The following is a 27,165-nucleotide window of genomic DNA, read 5'->3' on the forward strand; positions in this document are numbered from 1 at the left end:
CGTATTGCATCAGGTAAATAAATCATATCAAGTAAGTAACATGATGCACATAACGCACAATTCAATAAAGTCACAAATCACGACAAACATGTCTCGAGTCTCAGATGTCCAGGTAATCTCAGAGCAAGTCCGATCACTGGTATTACAACCAGTCCTGTAAATGAAACCAGTGCACTGACCGTTTCAACTAACAGCAAGATGCAGGCACTGTTTCAGCAAACACCTTCATCCTTCTCAACTTGTGGTGGCTTTGTCATCAACAGTCTGCAAAGATCCTCACTGGGGGCTCCATTATGTAACCGGGATGTGAATGGCTGTAGTGACGACCAGACACTGATTACGGGTTGTGGGATCTATATCTTTATTGACAGACACCCTGAAACACATGTTTGGAGAATAAGTACCAAATTCAAGATAAACATATAAATATAAATAATTATATACAATCATTCTATCTCGCATATCATTTCTAACATATAAGAGATAAATCTAATATGAAAACACTACGAACAGACGCACATTCAGTAATGCGGTAATAGTTATATTGCCATTAACACGATGACTGAATCGCCAAGAACGATAACTCCTCGGCACTATAAAAACGTTTCAAATACGTCGTACCAACGTACACACAGATGTAGTGAACTGGTTAAGCACATTAGCCCAAATCTATCAGCTATGTGATGAACATAGATACTTCATACATATGACACAATAATATTATTCATACCCTGTGCGTGACACTGGGGTGTAGGAAAGCCACGTCTCCCAAGATGAATAGACGGCTGCTACAAGGACAAGCAAACCAAAGTCTCAATATTCTAAATATGTATATATACAAAATACACGGCCGGCCAGAGTGTGAGAATAATAACATGAATATACGTGGGGAATCTACACAGACTATGTGAATTCATCATTTGCATGGCCATTCAATGGAATTTACAACTTTAGTGCACTTTCAGTTAAATCACTGAACTACGGCATACAGAATAACCGATGCATAAATGATTCGGTGCAATATCAACAAATACCCAAATGTACATTTCAACACATCTATAAGCATTGACCTTATTTGTAAATAATACTGCATGGTAGTCTACTTACAAGAATTGCCTGTGCATAATATTTACAATTGCACCAATGTACTTTAACTAATTTTATTACCATCAAGAACATATAACTGATACTAATAACATTGTTATTTGGTGCAACACATATATACAATACTTGAAACATTGTTCCTACCTTAGATCTGAGATATTGCTGTGCCTGTTGCTCTGAAAATGCGGTCGAACTGAAGTGACGTGTAATGGCTGACATGCAAGTAGTATTTTTGTGTTTTAAAAGAACCAATCGACACAAGGGTCAAACAAAATCAAAGGACACAACACAAGCGATGACACAATCTGTTGACACCCCTTATACCTGCAATGGACTCGGCAAGATCTAAAAATAACCATAGTCTAGCACTTAAAAAGGATACTACTTGAGTTAAAACTATAGACAATGACAACTTCAAATGAACGAAATCTTACATGACTTCATACCTGCCACAGATGAAATCTAGATAACGCTGTAAGTTCAGCATCCTCTAAAGGATCTAAAACATGTGTAGATACTTAAGTCTCTCTCTCTCTCTCTCTCTCTCTCTCTCTCTCTCTCTCTCTCTCTCTGTCTGTCTGTCTCTCTCCCTCTCCCTCTCTCTCTCTCTCTCTCTCTCTCTCATACGTAAATTTCCACAGTCTGGTGTATTCAGTTTTGATATTCACTGTTTTCCCAGTGTCTCACACATCCCTCATTTCGCCGTGAATATAACCTTCGCTTGTCACAGCCTCCTGTGTCTCCGTTATTTCACACGAGCATGAAAATGAGAAGGTGGGATAACGTGGTAGTCAAAGCGTTGGATCGTCGCTGAAGTCCCAGGGTCGATTCCCCATATGGGTACCATGTGAAGCCCATTTCTGATGTCCCTCGCCATGATACAGCTGGGACATTGCTAAAAGCGACGTAAAACTAAACTCACTCACTCAGAATGAAAATTCAGTCGGGCTGGTGATGGGAGATACTAGAAAAACTACATGCAGCTTGATGTGGAGCAGTCTATACTCTACGTTGGTGTGCCAATCGTTGCAGCACATTAGCTGGTATGATATTCTCCAGTGCCTTTCCGTGGATCAATACTTATTTCTGTCAACCCGGTGAAAGGAGGTACCGTTGTCATCAATAATTACATACCGTGAAATGGAATATACACAGTTACAGTCACTCCTAGACTGTCATGCAGAACCAGTATTCTCAATGCAGTCCCTACTGTCCCGTGTGGCTAGTCTAGATCACCACAATTTCTTGAAATGAAGAAAGTCCCTGGGCTCATTTCTTTATTTTAGTTAACTTACATAATTTGGAAGCCGGGCTTTCTATGGAATATTTCCGTTTCAGAGACTAGAAGCTAGTCTGACTTACTCCTGACAAACAGAATCGATTACCCACTGAAGGCAAACTAACTGTAAAGACTCTATGATTGGACCACTTGAAATCAATGATCTTTTCAGATGGCCCTCGCATTTACACGATTTGCTGACAAAGACAAAGAGAGAGAATTAAGTGGTTGACTCCGCATATCCCTTTTCCACTTTCGATTCGATTGATTGTATTGCCATCATCTACCAGCGACGTCATGTTTCATAGTGACAGTCATGATGAACGGCATCGCGGCTGTAGCTGTTGCTCTAGACATAGTCCTGACACTATGTGAAACACGTTGTGTTGACTACAATACCATTATTAGAGAAAATGTATCAATGGAGCACCTCGCTAATCAAACAATTAGAGACAGTTCGGTGTATAGCTGTGCTGCGCACTGTCTAACTTCTGCAGGGTGTCGCTCCTTTACCCTGGACACCAAAACGCGCACCTGTTACCTCTGTCCTTACAGCAGTGACCAGTCTGACGTCATCCCGCGACCAGCATTTCTCTTCAGCGATATCAATCGCTGGCCACAGGTAAGAATTTTCAAAACTGAATACTGAGTTTGGTTTACACATATTATATTCACAGAGAAAAGGATTAGGAACTAGGTTCTTCAACGTTCTCCAATCCTGTCCTTGGTATATACATAGGTAATTTAGATTTTCTCAACTAAAGATGACTGACAATGAATAAAAAGTAGTATAAGTGAAAACAGAGATAGAGATTACACAGAAAAACATAAATATGCTATACACATCGTTTAAGTCTGAACCAAACCCTTGCTTGAATTTAAGGCACAATCAAATCTGAACCAAAGCCTTGCATACATAAACGACAACAACTATCAAATCTGAACCACATCCTAACAATATTAACTGGCACTAGCTAATCTGAAGCACATATTACCTGATATAAAGGACATGAACTATCAAATCTGAACAACACCCTCCCTAACAGAACCAGCATATCTGTCAGATCCGAACAGCGTAACACCTAGTTCCCACATTCTGCCCGACCATTGGTATCCCTTTTCACGGAAAGTTATCTGAAAATAACCGTAACTTATGGTACAAGGGTGGATTTATTTGCTACTTTGGTGATAATCACAAGACACTTATCGAATTAAATCACAAGACAATCATCGCATCGAATTAAAACTTAAATAGCCTTGATCTTAAAGTTTCCCATACAAAAGCAACAAGGGGCAAACGCACGCACGCACGCACGCACGCACGCACACACGCACAAAACCGCGCACCATGAAAAGTATGCTAACTGAACATCGGGGCTACCCAAACGATGTCAATGTTTATTACTTTCTATAATTATTATAAGATATTCATATAGCGCACATATCCTTGCATCTGGTGTGTGTTCAAGGCGCTGGTATTTGTCACCCTCAATCATTGGACGTCTATCTCAACGTCACGTCGTATTATCAATCTCAGCTCCCTGGGGATCATACAACTCTTGCTGAGTAATGTAACAATCATGTTACAATAACTTACAATTTCACTTCCTGGTGTTTTAGTGGAATTTCAAAGGAATGTCAACACCAGTTTTTAACAAATCAAATCTTTTCTCCTAGCCATAGGATTCGCTACTTCTTGTTGTAAAACAGTGTGAAACTGTGTTCAGTGTAGTCTATGTTATTTTCATTGGTTTGACATTTAGAAAATATGCCTGCAGATTTCTTTCATGGCCTGTAGACTTTAAAGCCTGTAGGTGGCAACAGGCCCTGACGGCCAACTGGCATATTGAAGTATTGCAAACACCGCCCGGTCACAGGTGGGTTCGACCCCGACACCTCGCTGATTGCTTGATCACTAGCCAGCTCGCCCACCGCGCCCACCATTACAAACAATATCATACCAAATGATATAAACTGAGGAAAAACTTAGAATAATGGTTTATATTCAAAATGGGTATTACGAGGTAAACTAGCGTCCAAATGAAACGTCACCAAATAGTTTTTCTGGTCTACAACAAATCATAAACAAAATATTGTAACATTAAATGTCTCTCTTTAAATAGCAATCATTCAGCAAAAGTAATTAATAACAAGAGGAAAAGCGACGCAGCTAGTGATCTATAATATATATACATATATTATCACATGAATGACACTGAGGTGCATTATGGAGTTTGCGATCACCGATGCAGAATCGACTGGGAACTTTTACAACTTTCTGGGCAGCACATATTGTTCAATACCGGTTGTGGCCACCCCTAGCAGTGATGCAGGCCCGAACCTGACGTCGAACTGAGTAGCAGGCGAGTCTTCTTCCTTCTAGATTAGGGATCCGACACCATTCCTTTTGCATGGCAGCTGCAAAAGCGTTCCTCGTCAGTGGCTGATTTTGTCGCTTCCGAATACGACGTCGTAGTTATTCCCAAAGGTGCTCAATCTGGGACAGATCTTGAAGAGCTGGGACTTGCTTTCGTCACTCTTTGGCATGCCAGTGTGGCACAGTCCTGGTTCATCGCAATCTGTCACGTCGGTTTTGGCACGTCAACGTCATGCCCTTGAAAGGTCGATTGGCACGGAGACCATGTCTGCGGAGTCGTCAAGCCACAGTCTGTCTGCTGACTAGATGTCCAATACTGTTGGCGATTGATGACGCCACAGTGTGGCCGATGATGGATCCCATGGTCCCCCCCCTCTCTCTCTCTCTCTCTCTCTCTCTCTCTCTCTCTCTCTCTCTCTCTCTCTGGTGTTAAACGAGGCATGTTCCTGATTGTCAGTCGATTAAAATGATGCAAGATAATAAACCTATTTAGCATTCACACTCTAATTTTATACGGGTAACTTTGTGCACAGTGTCCGTTTTATTCGTGTAAATTCGTTTGTTTGTTTGTTTTTCACAAAATACGAAATGTACGTGCAAATGTTCACAGGGAATAAACATGTTTTTTCGAAATATGTCATTCCAATACTCTGACAGTTATTTTGACAATTTACAGTCGTTTTTCTTTGGTGGTGTTTCTTTTGACCACTAGTTTACTTAGCATGGACGAACACGATAATGACCAAGTATTCTGACTGGAGACCTAACTTATTCGAAAATACATGGAGACCTGGGCTTCTTTGTTACAATGTCTATGGCTTTGTAAGACTCAAGTTGAGACGGCTGGGGTTTTTTTTCCAGACATGAATCCAAATATATTGAACAACAAAACAGAAAATTTGGAAAATATTAAATCTCATAAGTTTATGTCTCCTATTTAAAAACCTGATAAAAGCCATAGTTGCATGTCTTTTGTTGTTCAGAATAGGTGTGGGGTATATTCCGGCAGGTATCTAAAATTCCGTATAGCATGTCTGGATTCCGAATGAAAAAGGTTATACCAAATATGTGCTTGTTTATGCATCAATATTTTATCCCAACAGTCATTTGTATAAAACAATAATGGCATTGTAATTATTGTATACTGACCCCTTTTTATGTTAGCTCACAGGCAAACTGTAACGCAAATGGGTTGCGCAGCATAAAGAAAATGACCAGTCTTATGTGCAAGCGAAACGAGCAAAGACTGGCAACGTACTTCCTTCGCTTCCGTTCGAAAAACTATTGTTCATGTCAAAATAAAATATCGCCACCATCAAGAGTACATACCCATTTCTTCACTGGGTTGTGCTCTGACATTTCCAAGAGGATGCTGAACAATTACTTACGTGAAATACTTTTTATTCACCAATTTAAGCGCATCTCGTGGTGTATCAGATCGTTCTTCGCCTCCATTCCCCCTTCCAGTCTCCGGTTCAACGGAGTGAATGAACAGGAGGGTATTATTCCTTATGGAATACTAACAGTTACCTCCACTGCTTCATTCGCTCATTACCCCAGAAGTGTTTTTATGTAGAATCAATGTTATGAAAATTCCAACATGTTCATGATAAAATTAGTCAATATGGTAGTTATTTTTAATTTCTGCATATTCCTGTTCCCTCAGTCCGTTCAAAAGAAAGCTGTGGAGGCGAAGCACGATCTGAATACCAAACATGGCGCTTAAAATGTTGAATAAAACATATTTCACGTGAGCAGTTATTAAACTTGGAATAGAAAATCTGAGAGCACGGCCATGTTAGTAAATGGGAGTGTACCTCTGATGGTGGCGAGATTTTATTGTGACATGAAAAATATGTTTCGATCCGAAGCATGTAAGAAGACTTGTCATATTCTCTATGCTGTGCAGCCCCATTTGCGCAACAATTTGCCTGTAGTTAGCTAGACCTGGTTAGTAGCCAGTGTTCAAGAAAATAGCAACAAACAAAAAAAACACATCATCAAAATGCATTTTCTAAAGTAATGATGGGATTGTATTTTGAGTTGAACTCATGAAAATGACAATAACGTGAATCCCTAAGTGTCATTCTTATACGAAGAGCCACCGGGCATGCGCCGAATCATTTACTGTTCGATAGTAGCGACATGCCACGATTATCATGGGGACAGGGGGATCACGCTTTAGGAAGACTGTGAAAGGTGGCCAGACTGCATGACATGTTACAGGGGGATCACGCTTTAGGAAGACTGTGAAAGGTGGCCAGACTGCATGACATGTTACAGGGGGATCACGCTTTAGGAAGACTGTGAAAGGTGGCCAGACTGCATGACATGTTACAGAGGGATCACGCTTTAGGAAGACTGTGAAAGGTGGCCAGACTGCATGACATGTTACAGGGGGATCAAGCTTTAGGAAGACTGTGAAAGGTGGCCAGACTGCATGACATGTTACAGGGGGATCACGCTTTAGGAAGACTTGAAAGGTGGCCAGACTGCATGACATGTTACAGGGGGATCACGCTTTAGGAAGACTTGAAAGGTGGCCAGACTGCATGACATGTTACAGGGGGATCACGCTTTAGGAAGACTGTGAAAGGTGGCCAGACTGCATGACATGTTACAGGGGGAGACTGCATGACATGTTACAGGGGGATCAAGCTTTAGGAAGACTGTGAAAGGTGGCCAGACTGCATGACATGTTACAGGGGGATCACGCTTTAGGAAGACTGTGAAAGGTGGCTAGACTGCATGACATGTTACAAATCATATTTCTGTTCATGTCCGAACAATATACCGCCTGCAGCAACGAGCCCAAGCGACTTGAAGCACAGTCGACCGCCCTCGTAGTGGGAGACCTCCTGTGTCAACGTGAGATTGTCTGACAATCGGCAGATTGTCTGTCATCACCTGCAAAATCGTTATCTAGGGCCATGGAAACTGCACAGACAACCATTGGCAAACACCAGAGACCAATCAGCGCACATCATCGCAATTGGCGTCACCGGGAGTGGCGAACTGTAGTCTTCTCCGACGGAAGCCAGTATTGCGTTTCGACGGCTGATGGCAGAGTGAGAGTGTAGCGACGACGCGCGGAGCTTTTGCAGATGTTTGCATCTTGGAAAGAGACTCGTGGGGAGGTCCGATCATAATGGTGTGGGGTACTATTGCTCTCAATCACACACTAGGCCTTATGATATTCAAGAAGATCGGTTTTGGTAGAGGAAATGATGTAACAACTGCTCACTACATCGATAAAACGCTCAGACCCTTCGTCGTGCCCATGGGAACAGCAGGACAACGCGCGTGCCCATATTACCAGATCAACTATGGACTTTCTCTGTCAACACTGCATACAAACTCTGCAATGGCCTGCCCTCATTCCAGACTAAACCCGATTTAACACTTGCGGGACGAGATTCATAGGAGGCTCAATGATGTCCGACAACTGCAGTTAAACTTTCTCAAGCGTATCAAGGAGACTGCGCGTACGTTCCAATGGCCTTCATCAACTGTCTCATCCACTCCATGTACAGGCGATGCAACGCTGTTATCAACGCTTAAGGAGGCCGCCATACACCTTACTGACTTTCGGATCGCACTTTCGCGCCACCTGACGACATTTTGACTTGTGATTGTCTGAAATTCGTCTTTAAGTATTGATGATCAAAAGTTACGTTCTTTACATCCACCTGACGAAGGGGCAAGAATTAGCTTTGAAACGTCGTGTTAAAAGAATTAAAGAAGTTGTCATCCATAATAGTGTCTTGTATTACCTCACCAACTTCTAAATGACTTTGAAGAATTTTACATGATTACCAATTTCTAAAAGGGAGTGCCGTTTTTTTCGGTTCAGTGTATTTGAAAGTATAATTACTGATGCGCGCAGCTATGATCAGTCAGATAACTCATACAATTGTATAAACAAATTAGGGACCTCAGAGTTAACACTCCACGCGTTTGTGAATACAATTGTTTGTGTTTTTATTGTAAAACGCAGTGTCTGTTGATCTGTATGAGCTCAATCATGGGTATCACTTTGTCATGTGTTTCTAATTATCTCTACCAATCTTTCTATTTCTCAACTTTCTTTAATCAACTCTCCTGTGTCAGATTACAGGCCAGGCTTTGGTGCAATGTTTCTCAGCGGAATCCGAAACCTGTCCTGGGTACTCAACCGTTTCAGGCCAGTAACGCAGCCCACTTACATGCTAAAGAAGTAGTTCTGTCTGACGTCGAGCAGGCCTACTGACTTCATTCGGTATCTAAACAACACTGGAGCACGCGATGCATGCCGTTTACAACAAAGATATATATGTCTGTTGGGATGACAAAACTTCATGGATGATCAACGTTTTTGACAACAGCGCCGTTTTCAAGCATATTCCGGGTGTACCGAAACGTATCTAATGTAAAACTTAAGACATTGATCATCCAGAAAAGTTTGCCATCTCTATACCACCAACGTCTAGAATGTCACTCAAACAAAATATAAATCTATGACCTAAAGGGAATGTAAAAAATTTCCACAACAGACAATACGGTCGATCGATGAGACTATAAACAATCTGATGAATCCATGATCATAACATTAATAGATCATGCTTGTGGTGCATGTAGAGAAGAGTTACAGATGTTACACACAGGAATAACTCTTAGATGGGCCAGGCTTCATGAATATTTGAGTTCCCACAAGACATATCAAAGTTAAAAGTGTTTATTGCATGAAAGGCCATTGGACTATATGCAAACCATAGATGCAATGTGTAAGTCTATTTATCCATGCTGCTGTAATCATTCATTCAGTTTTTAGAAACATGGATATTAACATTCAGTGTGCAGGTAGAATAATCATGCAATAGAATTTCTTAGTTTCAGTGGGTGATGTACATATAATGCCAGATCAGGCAAAAATATTTTATTTTGGAAACCATGAGATTCGCGAAAACGGTATATCTGACATGATTTGGACAAGAATGTTCGCCAAGATATTTTCTTCGCAGTAACTTAAAAGTTGGACACAAAATCATAAAATGAAAATTATCTGCAATTCCAGAACTACACAAAGGGCATAATCGTAAAGACTTTTCCAGATCACGTTTTCTACCTTCATTGATCATTAGACTTGTAAGACCCAGTCTAAATGGAACAACAGTGTAAATGCGTTTCTAATATTTTTACCTTGAGTGAGTGAGTGAGTGAGTTTAGTTTTACGTCGCACTTAGCAATATTCCAGCTATATGGCGACGGTCTGTAAATAATCGAGTCTGGACCAGACAATCCAGTGATCAACAACATGAGCATCGATCTGCGCAATTGGGAACCGATGACATGTGTCAACCAAGTCAGCTAGTCTGACCACCCGATCCCGTTAGTCGCCTCTTACGACAAGCATAGTCACCTGTTATGGCAAGCATGGGTTGCTGAAGGCCTATTCTACCCCGGGACCTTCACGGGTATTTTTACCTTGAAGACAAGATAAATAATTTTCAGGTTCTAATGTGTATTTAAAATAGACATAGGTGACATAACGCGAACTGTCTCTTAAAGTAGATATCAAGTCTTGCCGAAAGTTAACAATCAAACGTTGTCGAAAATTTTGAGGACCATATATATCCAAAACCAAGAGAAAAGAGTAACATACGGATGTGAGAAGCCCAAGTGGCTTTACCAAGATTATCATAGTGCAATAGCATGTTGTAAGCAAGTTTAGGGAGATGTACTGGCATTCTTCTAATCCAAAATCGAATACACTTTACGTTAGTAATCACGTATAGAGGGATACGTCCACATTCTCCATATACCATGGCAATTGGCGTAGACAATCCAACATTAAAAAATTTCACAAGCCTGTACCTTTTCGATAACATCTAATTCAGTGTATCCCCAAATGTCTGCACAATAAGTGAGTATAGGCTGGATCGAATAGTTTTAAAAAAATCGGGTGGCACCGTCCCGAATTTACTAGTTACAGCTAAAAGACGCAGAAGATTCCTTTTTGTCCTAAGCAGATCGAAAGCAGATTTCTTTACATTCATTGAAGTGTTAAGCAGCAAACGAAGATATATATAATACTTAGCTATACAAATGTTGTTTCTTAGCATAACTAGATTTCTATCCACCTCTACGAAATACAATATTTTAGTTTTGTTCATATTAACAGCAAGACCACACTCGTCACTATAAGACTTTAACATATTAATTTGATTGATTGGATTTTGTAACCCAACAACTGTATCCGAGACTAATATCACATCATCACCAAGAGCAACAGAAAATTTTCAACAATGTCAGGAAACAACTGGATGCCACGTTTGCCCGATTCTTTTTTGAGACAATACACTAATAAAGAATTAAAAAGAACCGGACTAAGAACACAACCTTGTCTAATTCCAACTGACCAATCAAGGAAATCAGTTAGGCCATCTTTACATTTAACACAGACTATCAATTTAGAATACATAGACATACATAAAGTCAAAAGCTTGCGTAAAATCAACAAATGCTATACACAATGTATGTTTACGAAATAACAGTTGCTTTGTGATAATGGCATAAAAGCATGATCTTGAGTGGAATAATCTTTCCGAAAACTAGCCTGTGTTTCAGGGATAATACTTCTCATGTTAGACCACATAGTAAGTCTAGGATTCAAAATACTTGCAAAATCCTTGGCTAAAATACTAATAATCGAAATACCTCTATAATTATCTGGATCATTTGTCTTACCACTTTTATGTATGGATGTGATGACAGATTTAGCCCATTCAGCTGGGTACACGCCTCTGTGAAATAACTGGCTGAAGCATTTAGTCAAAAACGACTGAAAGTTACACATTGATGATTTCAGCATTTTTCGTAGAACATACTCTAAACCCGGATCAGATTTCCCTGATTTTAGATGGAGAATAGCGTTTTCAAATTCCTCCAAGGTTATGGGGCTGTTCAGTAGCACATGATCTGTTTCCTCCATTGAGTAGCGTCGTCAGGACTGTCACCGTTATACGTGAAGGGAGGAAACATGTCAGAGTTGAAAACCTTTATAACATTGGTCAACCACTCAGATTTAGAAATATTTGGCAGAACTGTTCTGAAGATTTACCATCTCAGACCAAAAAGACTTAGGACAATCAAACGAATTTGTTTGCCTAAAGAGTCTTGTAACTTAAAGGTCTGACTTGGCCTTCCGGCACAGACACTTGTAACAGTTTCTTTGCTTACAATATTCACTGCGATTAGACTCATTTCATTTCTGGGGAGGGGAATTATAGAAACTCATCAGGTATAGGTGCATCAGTAGCTGAAAACTATTTGGTCAACTTTAAACACATCAGTTATCAACATCATGTTGTGTGCTTGAAAAATATATCCCTATAAAATAAGCAGACAATGTCAAATGTTTTCAAGTACTCGATAAAAGAGTGAACGTCAAGTTTACTCGCAACACCACACACATTCCACGTCAACATTGACAAAGTGTTGTCGATTTCACCGGTGATAGAATTTCCATGACCCCATTCAAAATAGTGCGGCCGACCACACCCCTATTTCCCGTTTCAGTTGCTTTTACTGGATTGTCTGGTGGCTCTCGATGATTGGGTCACCTCTCGTTTCGATTTATTCGGGGTTCTGTTACCATATGTGCGTGGCATGGTGACATGCCTGCCATTCTTGGAGGACCCAAACAAGGCTTGTTTCTTATCGTCACGAAGTTTCTCACGTTGTCTCGTAGTGAGGTCATTCGACATGCCATACCCTCCTTCTTTCACCGCTGGTCTAGCTTATAGTGCTTCGATCCTGTCGTCTGATTCTCTGAGCTTGGCAATAATGGGTCTCGGTCTACTGGCATCTGAACGTTAAGACCAATATCACTGCTTGACCAGGTCTTAACATATACATGATCATTCAAGATGGAAATAGAAGTATCTTTGCACTGGATATTTGTTTCACCAGATTCCTTGGCTACGCCATAGAGTATTACACTGTCCCTCATACTGGAAGCCTCTTGTTTATCCAGCTCATCGTCGAACCTTGTCACCTGGTCCTGTCCCAAATCAATTTTTTTCAGTGAGCGAGTCAATATCACCGTTCAATATTATGGTGTATTCTTGTCAATTCGGATTACAATTTTGCCATTTGTGATTCCAGGTTATCACATTGCTACTTAAGCTCTTTACTTCAGTAGTTAGGCCATTCAGATTTCCATTAATACTCTGTTTAAAGCCTTTAGTCTGGGTAATCAAGTCATATATTGGATCCATATGTGATAAAGGCCCCGTGGTTGATTCCACATTACATAATTCTGTAACTTCAGCCGGCACCGGTTTACCACCAAGCAAACACACATCACGATACCTTCGTGCGGTGTGATAGGCAACGTAAAATTCCGATGTGATGGCATCAACAAACAAATTAGTTTGAAATGTTGACTCTTTCGGCAGATAAACAGAAGAAAAATCCTTTAACTGAATGTAGTAAGCTAGATATATTGATGTTCCGATAATGGAGGCGAACACTAGCGCCTGAACATGAGAACCTCTGAGAGTGGATGAGTAGTCGCCATACTTGTCAACAACAACTTGCCGAGTGCCCCCTGGATTTTTAGAAAGACCGATCCGAGCACGGTGCACCTCAATAGATAGCATCTTTGTACAAATTGAGAACACTAAAGTTGTTTAAACTCACAGTCAGTAGCTCAGTGTCTGATCGTGTCCTTATTCACAGCATTTCCACATTTGTTGCGCAGTTCACCCTCACAGCCCCCCATCACAAGGTGACGTCACAATTTAGATTCATGAATCTTTGAGTTCCCACAAGACCCACCACGCTTGTCACAAATGTATGCCAAAATCGTGAATACGAAATCTATATAATTCAAACGGTGCTTGTCAGGTAAAGCTGTTCTAGATGAACACACGTCGCCAGATCTTTTGAATTCAATCAGTACAGATATTATAAATTCAACAGCTCGTTGTCTGAAAGAAATGTGTTCGATGACATTGATGTGGCACTGGCAACTAAACTAGTGCTCAGAAGAGAGTATACAATGTGTTTGACCAAACCAAAGAAAACAAAAGCTTGTATAAATGAACATCTGTTTAATTTCAAGCGGGTGTCCAATTCTACAGCCAAAAGTACACAATTTCATTTCACATAAAGTCGAAAGTATCATTTGACTACTGCTAAAAAGAAGCACACATTTCTCAGTTGAATTGTACAGATGTGGCTGTCATCAACGGGTGTTGTCACACGTGATCGAGCCCCTAAGGTTGTTTGACGTTTTGCCTGCATGTCCTAGTCGGTCGATGCATGAGTCAGTTGCAACTGCAGCCGTGGCGTCTGGCAGTGACGGTGTGGTTAGGCAATGTTGGTGTATTCCAACATCTTTATTTTAATGATGATGATGATGATGGTGATGTTTTAAAACAAATATTCCAACGTACATACTAACAATGAATTGTAATTACACCACCGACCCACAACCACGCTATTGATATGAATCATTATAAAGATGTGCAATTGTCCTAATATCCAGATGAATAGTGTGGGCATTCGGGTCACTTTTTCAGTGTCAAGACACTTGCATAGCAAGACGCTGTCTCTGACCCATACTTTCTATCATGTCCACAGGAGATGTCGGTCTTTGGCCCCAAATATCCTTCAAATTATCATAAAAACTGCACAGGTTTCAGCTCTTGCTACTTATTTTCCCAGAAATTTCGTTTGAGTGTGTGCCTACTTATTTTGCACAGGGTGCTACTCTTTTCATATCCTTTATCGTCATCACATCTGACATCATCGTGTATATTGCTCCTTCGTTCTGTCTGGACCATCAAGTTGTTCCTCAAATATTACTTTCATTCCAAACAAATAGACTGAAATAATTTCATAATGCTCTTCATCATTCCATGACAGTCCACGCGTGGTCCTTGCAACAACAGGATTCTTTTTAGGATTTAATTTCCCTTAGTGATCTCTCAAGATGTCTGAAATAGGTGGTGAAATACCTAAGCAAACACAAATTCTGTTCACGTGACCACAAATACTCTAGGGGTATTCACACTTATAAGTAAACATACTTTTAATAGACTGTCTGTCTGTCTGTGTCTGTGTGTATCTGTCTGTCTGTCTGTCTGTCTGTGTGTGAACAAATATGATGCAAGACCCAAGTCATAGAATGCATGACCGTGATTCATAATCGTGACGAGAAGTAAACCACGTGAGATACAACATTCAGTGATGCTGTGTGGTGTACACATATAAATTTATTAACGATTTAGGGAACACGTTGAAATACGAACGAAAATCGATTCTACCAAGTAGCAATGAAGACACAAAACTGGAGAATAATGTAATATTAATAACTACTGACTATTGATGATGGGAGAGATAAGTAGTCCAAAAACAATTAGCATCACTACAGAATCGTATTACAATTTTTGCAAAAATGAAGTATTAATACATGACTGAATATTCCGCTACTGAAACGGTAGTTATAACAAGGATAACACAGAATGGTATGTCATATGAAAAGAGAATAAAATATTAATATAACTATAGAACATGAAGTATATATTGGATGCAATCTCCTATGAAAATCGAAACCATTGTGTAGTCACTTATGCTCAAAGTACCTTACAAACACTTATAGTCTCTTGTTGCACTTAACCACAGTATATAATATGACGTATTGAAATATGAACAATATCTAAGAAAATGACAAAGAAGATGGCAGACACTGCACGTTAAGACGTTCCTGAATCATGTTTAAAACTTTCTTTACGTCCTTTCCTAGCAGCGAAAATGGGCTCAAAAGCTGATTTATCAACTGTTTAATTCCAAAATACATTTCATCAATTTCTTGTCGAATAATTGTTAGGAATGTAAGGTGATCTAAGAAAATTGTCACAGAAAAAAATACAGCTTGTATGTGTCCAGCTAATTCCTTAAATTTCCTGTAGTTCATTACAAAGCCATTAACAAGAGATGAAATACATATTTGTTTTAGATGTACCTGACGTGATGTGATCTAAAGAACTTGAACTAGAAAAGCACGAGAAATATTAGTTGCATACAAGCGTAATTGTTTGACAGGCAGAGCCAGTCGTTCTACACATTCGACTATAGCAGTCCCAAAAAAGTGAACGACTAATTGATCCAACAAAAGAAAGACATTGCCCGTTTTGTATAAATACTGTAATTGTATACGTACCCATTTGTTTTGAGAAAAATGGAAAACGATGTGTGAGTTTCGAAAACACAGAAAAAATTATAATATTAATTGGATTCATACTGGTTGAAGGAGAGTCTTGGACTCTAAAATTAAAAAAATGGGATTATGAACATAAACATAAACTTGAAATTAATTAAAGCATCTCATCAACTTTTTGTACGATAGGTTTCCAAGCATTGTGAAACCGGGCAATGATTAGAATTCGTTCTTATCGAGCCTTCTCCTGTAAATAGAAACTGATTGCATCTGTAAAATATGATAACAATTATCAGAAGTAGGTAATGGTAATCTCACACTGGTAACCGCGCGAATAAGCAACATACAACAATAGTAGTAACAAATACTGCAACAACATAGTTCACCAAATCATTTCTCTTCATGGAACGTATGATAGTATAACCAGTGAGCACTCTAATTCTAACTCTAATTCATTCTTCATCGTCCATTTCATTGAACGTAATCGGGTTTCACCGTATTTCATTGAACATCATCGGGTTTCGCCGTATTTTATTGAACACCATCCCGTTTCACCGTACTTTATTGAACACCATCGGGTTTCACCGTATTTCATTGAACATCATCCAATTTGTAAGTATGTCATAGCACCATGTGGTGCACTGTCGTCAGATCTCTGTAGATGAAATTGTAATTTTGCATTTCTTTTTCTCATGTATATACTCATAACGAAACACTTTGTAATGGTCCGCAAAATTTGTACGTCTCTTATGGACAACCTGTAACCTTTCCCGGAGAATCAGTGGGGTTATATGCAAACTGACCTACATATTTGTGGTCAGTAACCCGGAAATATATTCATTAATTAGGACTATGCAACGTGACCCAAACCTTAGCAGCGTTTGATCACTATCCCGTGTATATGACAGTATTCTTCAGTATCAACCACATGTGGCTGTATGTAGTCCAAGTACTCTGAATATCCACAACAAGACGTTTGACAATACAAAATGCTCATTTCAACATACATGTACGAATCTACATCCTTGTAACATTGTGACAATTGAATCATGTAACGCCTTAATGAATAATCTACAACATCTATCGATATTAGCTGTGCTCTATATATACAGAATCATATAGTACAAACCTTTAAATATTTCATGCTGAAATCAATATTAGAGTGATCATCTCCAACACGATGTCCGCAGTGCCTAAACTGAAACGATCTTAAATTTAACGATATCTAAACAATATTTGAAATATATTGTGGATAATTCTAGCGCATTCGTTTCTTATTAAACGACTTCAGTGTGATATCCACATAGATCTCCTTCAGGGAATATGTTTCATGTTCATCTGTAACCTCATGTGCAGTTCAGGTCCTACAGGTCCTCTGTTAATCCTGTAGTGTTATTTTCCACTGAGTATTCAACGCGCTGGAATTCATTTCCATATACAAGGATGCCTATCAATACAAGGTGACACCATATGTCTGTTCGGGGCAAACGGGTGAGCAGTGGGGCTCGTCATAGCCTTATCCGTATCTCATCTGAGTAGTTTATGAATGTGATAGAATGTGACCGACAACTGGGTTGAACGACGTATGTTTGTGGCTGACAAACACTGGCCAGGAACTTTCAGTCCTGTTCACTTGACATGACGTCGTCGTTTGCACGTACACGGTGGTAATTGATTGGAATTGTCATTTTGCCAGTGTGCTTTAGAGTTATCTCCTTACTTTAAGGGCTACCATCATACAAATCTAATGATATATTTGTTGCAAATGGAATCGATATCTCGTCGTACTTATCTGACTGGAGGAGACCATTGTCTGAATTCGCTGCGAACGGAAACTATGACAGAATATCTATGATATACATATGTATTCCCCGCTCGATACTGAACTGTGAAACCTAGAGGTTTCTATTTTGAACTGGGGAGGAATTGTCACGTGTTTCCGAGCAGACATTTGTTCTGTGTCTGTGGGGATTGACTGTTTACCAGCAATAGGCGGTAACAAAGCGCCAGTTGCCTTCATTGGAACAACTGTTAAAACATTTTGAACGCCAAGAGAATGAAAATTCATGGCAGACTATTGAACGTATTAAGATATCTGAGCCTAAAACCATGGTAGACTGAAAATGTGCAACAACTTGAAACGTGAAAGCATTGTTCTCTTTGACCATCACCAATAGTGATGGAAACTATAACTTGCCATTATACTGGTACTATACTTGAAGAGATGCTACTTCTGACTTTTGAATAGGGATGTCTTTCCATATGTCTGAATCTTCACTAGAACCAGCACCTTAATCCACAATTGATGACTAACTTCCCTCCCGTAACAACTTGAAGTTTATGCCTATTATCATTATTAGATGTAGTTTGCCAAACGTGACACTTAGGCTGGTTAGGACCAGGACAATTACTAAAATTGTGACTTCACATAAGTATGGTCAAAAGTTTGTTCAGCATAGTGGTGAATATTCCTGCGCGGTCTTGACTATAACTGCAGTCTGCCAATTGGGTACCTAACTGACACCTAGCCCTGCATACACTTTGAAAATATTCCTTCTTTTGACAAAAATGGCACTGATGCGCGGGACACCTATCAGAACCCTACTCACCACCGCATCAGTAACGCTGCTTTTCGTAGGTCATGTTGTGTCCGAGATTGTTAGCCGTTGATTGAGAAGTGGGCTGCCACGGTTGAGTTGCATACCTTGGGGTTGATTCTGTGGGGACCCATAAGTATTGATCTGTAACAATGTAGGCGCAAGGTGTGCTGATAGTTCAGAGTAACGGATGCAAGCATGACGTTCGTACTGTCCCCAGACTGAGGGAGCCAGTCGCGGAAAGAGACTGCCTCGTTAAGCACAGCTGGCTGTTTCATTAAGACATGTTGCCTGGTATTGTCATCCAATCCCCTAATGAAGCCGTCTACAGTTACGCCAAATGAGTATCTATGGATTCCTAAGGGGATAATTTGTGTCACAAAAGTTTCTAACAGGGACCATCAGTCAGTCGGATGTACGTATTTGTCCTTGAACAATTTTTCCACTTCTTTAAACTATGGAATTTGTTCTCTACTGACTGTAACAGATCCTTGTACCAAAGGTATGATGGATCCTTTTAAAAAGTGAAAAAACTTGAATTTTCAGTGCTCATTCCATTTTTTAAAGGTAGCAAAGTGAAGGAAATGATCGCGCCACTCCGCAAGATGAGAACTGGCTTTAGCTATGAAATGTTGTTGCATTGAAGTGAAATTGCAGGGTCAGAAGTGGAACTATTGACAGCTGATGATGAATCTAAGGAAGAAAGTCTAACTCTTCCCGATAAATAGATGAGGAAGGGACCTGGGAGCAGTTTGTGTTGGGACGCTTGTTGTAATATAACTAGTCCAACTGAATCAGCAAAACTTGTGACGGGACGACGAGACATTACAATTCCAAAAAGCTTGAGGGAGAAGAACAGATAACATACATCCCCGCTGCGAAAAAAACGTCGGCCTAACGTCAACGCGAGTGAAAAAAGGGTAGGGGGCTTGGCTGTTAGTAAATCCTATTAATAAATCCATATTGTCATAGGTGATATAAGCTCAGGTTACATCTTGGTCCGTCCTGGGCTGCTACATCTAGGTGTGACAGGTCAGACGACCGGGACTTTCTAGAGCTGTTCTCTATCCATTAGTTTATTACCAAACAGTAATAACATTGATTCTATGACGAAATAGCCGCAAGTCTCAGCAACAAGAGATCTGTGATACGGTTCTTGTATTAATGATGCAATTTTAACCTTAGAACTGTTCTTTCGCCGTTTGTTTGTTTGAAAGGATGGATCTGTGTGTGACATGGTTCAGCATGGTTTTATCACTTCTTTCTTGTTTCCGTGAATGTTTATACTATATTTTGCGATGTATAGTATATTTTGAGCGCTAGTTTAGATACAATAGCATTTGTCCTTTGACCCTCAGCGCCAAGACGCTGGATAAAATATGTATAACCACCGACACTTACACCTCACTGTTGTTAGGAATCATTCATATATAATCATGTGTAATACTGGCCTTATCTAACGCTTGGCAGAAGTATATTGTGCACTAAAGGTCTCCTGGGGAACTTCTCACACGTATATTTTGGGCGAAAGTTCTCCCGGGGCACTTGCCACACGTATATTGTGGGCAAAGGGTCTCCCGGGGCACTTCTCACACTTATATTGTGGGCAAAAGGTCTCTTGGGGTACTTCTCACACGTATATTGTGGGCAAATGGTCTCTCGGGGCACTTCTTCACAATCTCTCTCTGTCACACACACACACACACACACACACACACACACACACACACACACACACACACACACACACACACACACACACACACACACACGCCCAGATGTTGCTCTGGGTCAATCGCTCTTGCATCGAAGCAAGTTTGATCAGATTTCATTTTGTGGGATTCAACAAATGACAGACTTTAACAGGTAAAAAAGTGTCAGGGATTAGTCGCAACAAAACTTCAAGGAGAATATTGACGCGATTCAACTTTCAAAGGAGTAAAGGCATTCTTACAGTCACTCGTATTTCCGCCTTTTACGGAAACGCCCGACAGTAAAGAGGAGAAGCAGGCATCGACGGACATGACGTCGCATATGCCTGTTTGGTCTCCTCTTTGATCTTAAATGACCAGTTGAGAGTGACCGTGGATTCTGAGTATAAGATGTTCTTCGTGTCATTTTCACACGGATGTTAGACAGTGTCAGTAGGAGCCGATCTTGCCACAGAAAATGCCATTGACGATGACGCAAAAGAACCAAGCGGAAGTATTACTTCATATTACAATATTCCTCCAAAATAGACGATACAATATATCAGGAATTATATTTGTTAGCAAACTATGACAGAGTAAGAATGAAGATTTTATGGATATCAACTTCTTTATATGAGAACATATGGTGTTCTCATATAAAGAAGTTGATATCTAGAAAATCTTCATTCTTATGTATTCCACTTCTAAATGCCCTTCAAAGACTTGATATGACAGAGTACCAGCACATCACAGCCACCTTCCTAGTGAATTAACAATGCCTACATGATGTTTTCTAAGCAATTCCTCACACTGATGACAGTTGTGGTAGGTAAGTAGCATATGTGAAAACTATATGCACCCAGACCCCTCAGTGACGATTGTATTTTAATGGAACGAAATCTGCTAAAAGTTGTTTCTGAGAATTGGCTTAAATTGATATCACTTCATCTTATGTTTGCGGTTGTTGGACAGGTACGGATTGTGGCAGGTAAAAGACCATAGTGTTTTTAAACGGTCAAATCTAGTATATACGTTCATGAACTACAAAAAGATTTATTGGTATTCTAATATATTACATCTTTACCTTTGAAGACCTTTTGTCCTGCCCATTGAGTGCTTTTTTTTTGTAATGGTCGCAGTTAGACAAGGGGTGTTTTGTCAAAGGGCTTTGTGTCCATGTGGTCCTATTGTCGCGCCACTTTTAAAAAACAAGTTGATTGTCGCAGAAAATGTTTCCAAAACATTTTTGCTTTAGAAGGTGAAAAAGATATTGTCAGCTACAAATATTACTCTGTTACAAGGAATTATTTCTTTGAGTAAAATTAGGATCCTTGATCTCATCAATAAATTATCTCTAAACAAGATCCCAGCCTGGTAGTGATAATATGTCTTGAGGCAGATGATTTGTGTCCAGAAAACGGTTGAATTATTTTTTCCATCTATATCGAGTGACCTATGGCACATATACTGAACACAAAAAGAAAGCTCACATTTTGAGTGATGAATCACACTGAAAATGAGTAGTGCCTGTTCCAGTTGTGTACCGAATGTACATATTAAACAAAAACTCCACGTGTTACATCACGTCTCAAACATACCATGTTGATTGTGCCGGCTGCACCAACCGCACTTTAATGCCTAATCGTGGAGCGGAATAATGGCACATATGTTTCGGTCTCAACGTAGGTACATTTGCATAGTTACCTTCGACAAGATACTTAAATCCACAATCATTGTCTCAGTTCACACAGCTGTAAAATGGGTAAACGTGAGGATGGGCTGGCAATGTGAGTGATTAGCTTATTGCATTTAACAGGCAGCATGAGTGGTATACACCCCAGGTAGTTGAAAACGTATGGAATAGAACGATGGTGTCCTATGACCAGGGATATTGATGTATGTAGTGCCGTGAGCAGGTAATGTCCCTGGATATAAGCGGACTGTTATTTTGTTTTCTAATTCATTTCTTGTGCTCGCTCATTATGACCATAAACCAGATTTATCCAATAGTAACACAATGTGCCGTGACAAAAGGTTTAAGAAATCCCCACAGAACCAGCAAAATATAACACTGACAAGTTTCATATTTTCAGTGATACTTTATATTGAGCACATCAAAGGCAAAAATATACAGATTCACGTGAGAAGTTTCATGTACAATACAACTGGGTCACAATATAATGTCAACGCACCAAAGTCTTGTTATGAGAGTGAGAAACAGTTATGCAGAATGTAACACAGCGAGCGGTCAGGCAGCGATTATGTAGATCAAGCGTTGACTGATGCAGGAATATGTACTCCCGTTATCTGTGTGTATTTTCCATGTCCGACAACACGACTACTAGCCTTTATATATACTGTCATAGTTTCAAGAACTTTCGACCACTTACGACCATCGCCTCCCGGAAGTCAACAATTAATCAAGGGAGGCAACTCTAGAGCACTTCCTTAACGGCCTTCAGCCAAAATTCTAAACGTACTGAGCATTTATGATACGAAATGTGACCCATAATAACTATCACTTAAAACACTAAAGGTTGTGACCCAAAAATAATTCTTAATTAATAATACAATTTACAGACAATGCACTCTCGTAACAATAAAATTGCACCTACTTGCAGTTCTTTGACGGGATCACATTCTAACCTTTCAGAAAGGTGCCTGTCAGCATTTTTTATCTATCATTTATTTTTAAAGGGTGGGTAATGAGACACTCTGTAAATCAATATGTTCCTCGTTGGTTTGTCAGGTAAAATGTTATTATGTACTAAAGACACACGGTCTGAGGTTATTAATATTGAATATGACTGGCTTTCTTTCAAGTAGGTTTCTTTTGCAGATGTTTACCTGTTGTTAAGTGGGCGTCGGTGTTTACATATACATAAGTGATAAATGGGTGTGAACTATGGAACAATATCAGCCCGACAAACCTAAACAAACTAGAGACAACTTGGACGTAATGTGCCAGAAGGATTCAAGGATTCCAAAAGCAGGCAAGAACGGACATGTCTCCTAGCATGCTAGCCTTGTACTGCATCGAGGCTGAAATAGACGAACGAAAGCTGAATTTCCTCCATATGTGATGTTCTTTAAACTCCAGCACCGTATCCAGGCACCTCTTCAACATTAGACTATTCACTTCAGGCACCCTTCCAAGTCAAAAGCACAGCTTCGTCTCAGACATCATCGAAAAGCTCCATACATTCAACATGCAAGACCTGTTCCTACAATATGTACAATCTGGAGCTATGCGACCAGATCACTGTGGAAAAAACTGTAAACGCCAACGTCAGTCTGTCCTATTCTACGGTCTGGCGCGACAGAGTGTCCTATTCTACGGTCTGGCGCGACAGAGTGTCCTACTCTACGGTCTGGCGCGACAGAGTGCAGACAGACAGAGACTTCCGAGGATTCCGGATGCTGCACCCGTCCACAAAACCAGCTGTCACCTGGATGAACTCAAGGGAAAAACGTTACGTCAAACAGCTTAACTTACTCTCCTGGGTATCCCCGCCCCAAGGTCTCCCGCGTTTTTCCAACACTGTGACACGCCTTATACGGACCTCACACATTGCGACACGTTGCACCCATCCACAGATCCTTAGACTAGGGGATATTTGTGGGCAATCATCTCTGACGTCTACGCCTTCAACTTGCACGTCATGCTGAACGCCTGTGATGACGAGCAGCTCCTGATCTACATGATAGGGATGCCACCGCCCACCGACCTGGACATCCTGCCATAGTGAGTTCCTGGAGCTCACATCCAGCTTCCTAATGGACCCTCCTCTGTGTACAACTCACTTTGTTAAACCACACCACACCTCATGTGACGTGTAACGTCTTCCTGGTCAACGATTATTTCCCCATAGCATATACTCTTCATGGACTGATAAATACTGAGTCAAAAAAGAAACTTCACATTTTTAATAATAATGAATAATTTTTTCTGATGATGCATCTATATATCAACGTTAACAAAACCCACTCAAACCCATCTGTTCGTCGTGCAAATGACGTTAGTGACAAATCAGGTTTTGCACGTTTAGTCGATCACGTGATCTTCGCATCGAAGTTTTCTTCATTTGCATGCGTTTGCATTGGCCTCAAGAATTGAAAAAAACACTTTTAAACCACAGTTCAAACGGTACTTTATATGCCACGATTGTCAAATGTGTAACGTGAACGCGTCGTTGGCATGTTGCAAGCGGGAAGATCGGTTATTGAGCAAGAGCAATGGGATGCAGCCGTCGTACTGTGTATGACTTGCGAGGTCGTCTACAACAAACTGACATATACATAATTGGGCATAGATTTTTTCATGTTCCTAAGCGGGCGTAGATACATTATATGGTTCGCTTTGTATAGGACATGCATGACGTACAGCTTAGGTCATTTTGATGATGATGAGGAGGAGGAGGAGGAGGAGGAGGAGGAGGCAAAAAAGAAATGACAATGATACAAGAAATCATGATGATATGATACAAACAAGAAATGATGATGATGATGATGATGATGATGATGATGATGATGATGATGATGATGATGATGATGATGAAAACAAAAAGGTGATTTCTGTTTTACGCCTACCTCCCGCAAAATGCACGCATCACGTCAGATGTAGATGTTTGATCCCGGTCTATTGGCTACACGAACTCTATAACCACTGAACTGACAATTAATATCTATGTTTCAGAACACACAACCTGTGGTGAACGTGTATAATCAATGTACTATTCTGTTTTCAGTCTCTAGCAGGCCCCTGTGCGAGTGCCGGTTGTCCCAGCGAGGCTACATGCAAGGTGGACCGACTTGGAAGGACTTCATGTCATAAAGGTTTGTTTTGGGTTAAATAATCGAGGCTTGACCAAAGGATGCAGTGGTCAACAGCCTGAGCATCGATCTACTCATTTGGGATAAGCTGACATGTGCCAGCCAAGTCACCGAGCCAGATCACCCGATCCCGTTAGTTGCCTTGTTGAAGACCAATTTCAACTGGCATCTTCTTGGACTGATGTAAGGTTCACCTGGTTTGGGGGATAACTGTTTTATTGCACGAGTCTGGATGCGTGCCATTTTTGGAAATGCCAGTCCGGGGGATACCAGTATTTCATTCGTATCCTGTTCTAGTTTTAATTCACTTAATGACGACAGGAGGCAGGGTAACAAGAAGTGACCTTTCTGGTGGTCTCTTGGTGAGAGTGAGTTTAGTTTTACGCCACCTTTAGCAATACTCCAGCAATATCACGGCTGGGAACACCAGATATGGGCTTGTTGCACAAATGTGGGACATCGAAATCTGGTCATCGGCGTGACGAGCGAGGCTTTAACCACCGCTGACACGTTTGGTGTAAGCCTCCCAAGGTTCAAACCAGCAAACTTCCGCACATAGGAACTGTACCCACTAAAACACTGTGGGGTTAAATGATAGTATTGATGTCTCCACAAGGCACAACTCCGGACCGTGAATGTGTTGAAGACCAGGGTATCCTTTCACAAAGCACTAAGGTGATCGTAAGTCACTCAGGTAACCTTGGTGCAATGGTAAAGAATGGGAGTTAAGGTTGACCTTAGTCAAGGCTGCTTCGTGAAAAGAGCCCCTGATCAGTTTGTATGAGCAATTGATCGCAATATATTTTCCTATCAAACTAGGTATAAATGATACGAAGAAAGCAGAACTGATTGGAGTCGAAACATTTTCCGAACAGACTAACTCATGATTAGCATAACGATAAAGAAACTCTGGGGTGGCCAGTCTAAATACAATCCAAGATGCCAAAACCTTCACTGATCGGGACTGACGGCAAACTCCGGTTTTGATAAGGTACCGGATTGTAGAGATGGCACTGTTACCGACGATTAGAATCGATCCAGTTTTGTCACTCTCATATACATTGTTGTATCTTGTAGTCCTCTAAACTACTACACGCACTGACTCATCGCACTAATTACACTAGAACTATACCCATACTAAACTAAGATTAACTTATCTTTGTCACCAACCATGTAGTTTCAACGCAGGATTCATGGGTGACAATACACAGCTGGCCGACTCCTCGCCACTCGCCGGATTAGACAGGGATGATTACTATATATACACATATTCGGGCTGATCATTTCATGCCGAGATCCGGAATGGACAGCTGTCGAATTGCAGAGCTATTATATAGTGATGAATGTACAAGCCACGGATTGTACTGAGATTTTATGCCGGTGATGACAACAACTGGATTGCATTACGAAATGACAGTATCAACAAATCAGTAATCGACGATTAGAGCTGTTTTCATAATCGACCCCTACAGTCAATGCTGTGCCGCGTAAGCAAAACGGTTACGGGTGGCAAGAGCAGGGAGGAAACGCGTCTACTTTTATAGTTAACACCTGCGGTCATTATCGATTTTTAGGGATCCATTTCTATAATTTCCACCCACGTGTTTCCACCTAAGCCCAGTGGAACGTGTTGTGTCAGATAGTTAAGACGGCTGAAGTTTTATATTTGCCCGTTCACATGAACCCGGCTAACAATCTTTAGGATGTTTCTTTTTTTTCTCATTCAAGTCAATCTTTCTTAATGTTGAAAAACACTTCAGTATCATCAACATATTGTTGTTTTGGTTGCTGTTGGTTTTGTTGTTGCTGCTGTTGCTGTTGTTCTTATGAGTTATGGGCTTCACATAGTGTACCCTTGGAGGAATCGAATCAGGGTCGTCGGTATGACGAGCGGTGTGTGGTTTGTGTAAAATTTCGAGGCAGATGGGTAGTGTAGTGGTTCAAACAAAGACCCGGGTTGATACGTTTATGAAATGTTAATGGAAATTCTGTTGTGCGCTTGCAAACGCTTTTTAAGGGAAGTAACTCTGGTCAGGCACCCGGGGAAAGCGTGGTCGGTGGAGAAGTTTGCCACATGA

The 27,165-nt window shown here is 40.5% G+C and overlaps 1 protein-coding gene across 1 annotated transcript in view; it reads left to right on the forward strand.

Annotated features, from left to right (window-relative positions):
- Window positions 1-2,703: 2,703 nt before the first annotated feature.
- The window catches only part of LOC137285588 (uncharacterized), a 31,644-nt gene continuing 7,182 nt past the window's right edge, over window positions 2,704-27,165 (forward strand). The window contains exons 1-2 of the mRNA XM_067817749.1: window positions 2,704-3,005; window positions 25,003-25,090. Coding sequence (XP_067673850.1) covers window positions 2,805-3,005; window positions 25,003-25,090 — 289 coding nt within the window. The 5' untranslated portion in view covers window positions 2,704-2,804. The remainder of the gene's footprint in view (window positions 3,006-25,002; window positions 25,091-27,165) is intronic.

This window comes from Haliotis asinina, chromosome 1 (assembly GCF_037392515.1).
Source record: "Haliotis asinina isolate JCU_RB_2024 chromosome 1, JCU_Hal_asi_v2, whole genome shotgun sequence".
NCBI lineage: Eukaryota > Metazoa > Mollusca > Gastropoda > Lepetellida > Haliotidae > Haliotis > Haliotis asinina.